Here is a 3,123-nt window from a genome sequence, read left to right as displayed (position 1 = left end):
CTGAAAGGCATTCCACTTACTTCAGGTCTTTTTTCAAAGAAAAAAAATGAAATCAAGCTACTTCAAGATGAAAAACCTAAAGAACTTCTGAAAGAAATTACTTCTCAAAATAACACAGTCAAACATAGCAATCTTAAAAAAGGTAAGTAAAGTCCAATTTTACTCTGTTTTAGCCTCCAGACACATTGTCTTTGGGCTCAATCAGTCAATCAATCAAGATGTGTGAAATAAACAAGTAGAATCCTCAGAGCGTCTTATTCTTATTGGACCTGTAACATATACATTAATTTTATATGTGAAATAAAATTGTAAAGTCCAATTTTACTCTGTTTTAGCCTCCAGACACATTGTCTTTGGGCTCAATCAGTCAATCAATCAAGATGTGTGAAATAAACAAGTAGAATCCTCACAGCGTCTTATTCTTATTGGACCTGTAACATATACATTAATTTTATATGTGAAATAAAATTGTCATTATAAAAAAAATATTTAAAATTCACGGGGCCTTGTTATAATTTCTATAGTACCCGCCCATTGCGCACATGCACAGTAAACTCATGACCTTTCACCTGGCGAAATTAGCATTCTGGTTGAATTATCAAGAAATCAACTCACCTAACTTTCAAAGAGTTAACACAGAGAAAACAATTAGTAATGGAAATATTTGTTAGATTCGTTCATTTTATAAAGACATCCTAGACAATTAGGTTAGCTTTTCCTTAATCATTTAAATCTATTCATTGTTTCAGTAATATTTGTTTCATTTTTCAGACTTGACCTTGTATTTCGTGACATCTGGGAATTCTGTAAATTAACAGACCACTCTTACAATATTCTAATCTGAAAATGATGAAAGTACATTCATTTTTAAGCTATTCCCATGCATTTTGGTTATTCGGAAGAAGAACGTTGACTTAACAAGTACGAGTTAGATAGAGAACGAGTTAACACTTACGTTTATTTGGCACAATGCTAATGCAAACATAATATATTCGGTCAGTTAACAGAAATGCGCTCACTAAAGAGGGCTATGGTTGTACTATTCTGGTAATATAAGGTATGAACAGACACCGTTGGGTGTATCAAACAGAATTTATTCCAGACAGGAACATTCAGACATGGCGGGTAAAATACGGAGGTGACAGGGGCAGATAACCCCATTTTGATTATTAGATAAGTCGTACCATTACTAGATAAGTCGTACAACAAACATAGACAGAAGCACATTACATCCCCCTCACTAAAATTAAAGACAGTTTTTGGTCATTTAACATACAGATACAGAATGTAAAAATTTTTCAATTTTTTCAACTGTTTATGGCAAGAGTCTGGATTTTGTTTCAAACACTCAAAATAAACAAAAATAATAATAACACTAAGTAATATAGCAGAACTTGTGTTCTGGCAGCTGCACGGGGATTATTATGCCCCAAAGCACAGTGCAAACCGATGACTAGACATGCAACTAATACCAAAAGTCACTAACAGAATTATTTACAAGCACTTCACAAGTCAAGTTTTTCTGGAGGTTTAACAATTCGTCCAGATCTGGTTTGGAGTGCGTTTTGTGATTGGCGGGTTTGTCGCTGACTTCAGGTGTAGCAGTATTTTCTATGGTAGGCTCATTGGGACCGCTGTCTTCCATGGGCATGTCCTGTTCATCCACTTCATCCTGGGGATTTTCACTTGATTTGTGGAGGTGAACACGATTTCTGCGATAAAGTCTCCCTTTGCTTTTCACTAAATAAGATCTTGATTTGTCTGTTTTCTCTACGACAATTCCTGGGGATAGGGACTTAGAACCAGGTGTTTCCATTCTGACTGTTGTTCCATTGTCTAGGGGTGATAACTCCTTCACATTTCTTCTCCTGTCATAGTAAAGTTTCTGCTTGGCTTTCTGGGCATTTAGGTGTTGCTTTACCTTTCTGAGGTCGTGTGTTGCTGGTTTAAGTATATCATATGATGCTGGAAGCGTCTTTCTAGGTCTGCGTCCCATTAATAGTTGAGCTGGTGACAGATTAATGTTTTCTAGAGGAGTTGTTCTGTAATCTAGAAGAGCAAGCTGCTTGTCGACACACTTTGTCCATAGGCTTTTTATAGTTTGTACTGCTCTTTCAGCCTCGCCATTCGAGCTTTGAAAATGGGGGCTGCTTCTTTCATGTTCAATTCCAAGCTCTGTGCAGTTTTTGAAGTTAGCTGAGCTGAATTGTGGTCCATTGTCAGACCTGAGTTTCTCTGGAAGTCCATGGCATGCGAAAAAAGTTTTCATGGCTTTGATTATTGCTGTAGTTGTCTCTGATCCGAGTTCTACGGCATCAATGTATTTTTAATAGTAATCCACCAGAATCAGGTACTTCTTGCCTCTGAATTCAAATACATCAGCTCCAACATGAGTGTATGGAAGATCTGGATTGGCATAAGAGGTTCTCTGTTTTGCTGTTTCTGATACTCTACAAGGACGAACAATTATTTACAGCCTGTTCTATGTCGGCATTCATCGCAAGCCAATACATGACCTCTCTGGCGCGACTCTTTGACTTGACTATTCCAAGGTGAGACTTGTGTATAAGGTTAAGCATCTCTTTCCGCAAGCTGGGTGGGATGACTATTCGACTGCCCTTGTACACAATGCTGTGAAGAACGGATAACTGATCCCTTGAGTCAAAGTACTGTCTGACTTCAAATGGAGATTCATTCTTTGTGTCTGGCCATCCTGTTTGAATGGTGCTCATGAGAGTCTCAAGTTCACTTCTTGTTGATCTCTGGATTTCGGAGTATTTTTCAGGTGTTATGGATAACATACAGATCATGTCTTCTTTCTCAGTCTCATCTTCACCACTTTCCGCTAGGTAAGCCCTTGACAGAGTGTCTGAAATGTACATCGTAGTTCCCTTCCTGTATCTGACGGTGATGTCATACCACTGCAGTTTTATCATCATCCTTTGGATCCTCATAGGAGCTGACAGTAAAGGTTTGTTGAACAAAGTTTCTAAGGGCTTATGATCACTGTACACTGTGACCTCCTTTCCGAAAATGTCGTTGTGAAATTTTTGACAACTGTATACTATAGCTTGCATTTCTTTCTCAATTTGAGCGTATCATTTCTCAGAGTCTGTAAGAGCT

General features: G+C 37.8%; 1 protein-coding gene across 1 annotated transcript; it reads right to left on the bottom strand.

Annotated features, from left to right (window-relative positions):
• Positions 1-1,465: 1,465 nt before the first annotated feature.
• Positions 1,466-2,269, bottom strand: LOC133179640 (uncharacterized protein K02A2.6-like). The gene has a single exon (XM_061314346.1). The coding sequence runs from the start codon at positions 2,267-2,269 to the stop codon at positions 1,466-1,468; it is 804 nt and encodes a 267-aa protein (XP_061170330.1).
• Positions 2,270-3,123: the final 854 nt, after the last annotated feature.

The sequence above is a fragment of the Saccostrea echinata genome, unplaced genomic scaffold (assembly GCF_033153115.1).
Source record: "Saccostrea echinata isolate AGI-Se365-2 ecotype Australia unplaced genomic scaffold, CSIRO_AGI_Sech_v1 ptg000005l, whole genome shotgun sequence".
Taxonomy (NCBI): domain Eukaryota; kingdom Metazoa; phylum Mollusca; class Bivalvia; order Ostreida; family Ostreidae; genus Saccostrea; species Saccostrea echinata.
The sequence above is the reverse complement of the archived record's forward strand: the minus strand, read 5'-3'. Positions and strand labels throughout refer to the sequence as shown.

Bases quoted from the DNA above. Each gene is read 5' to 3' on its own strand.
- LOC133179640 (XM_061314346.1), bottom strand. From the start codon at position 2,269: ATGAAAACTTTTTTCGCATGCCATGGACTTCCAGAGAAACTCAGGTCT.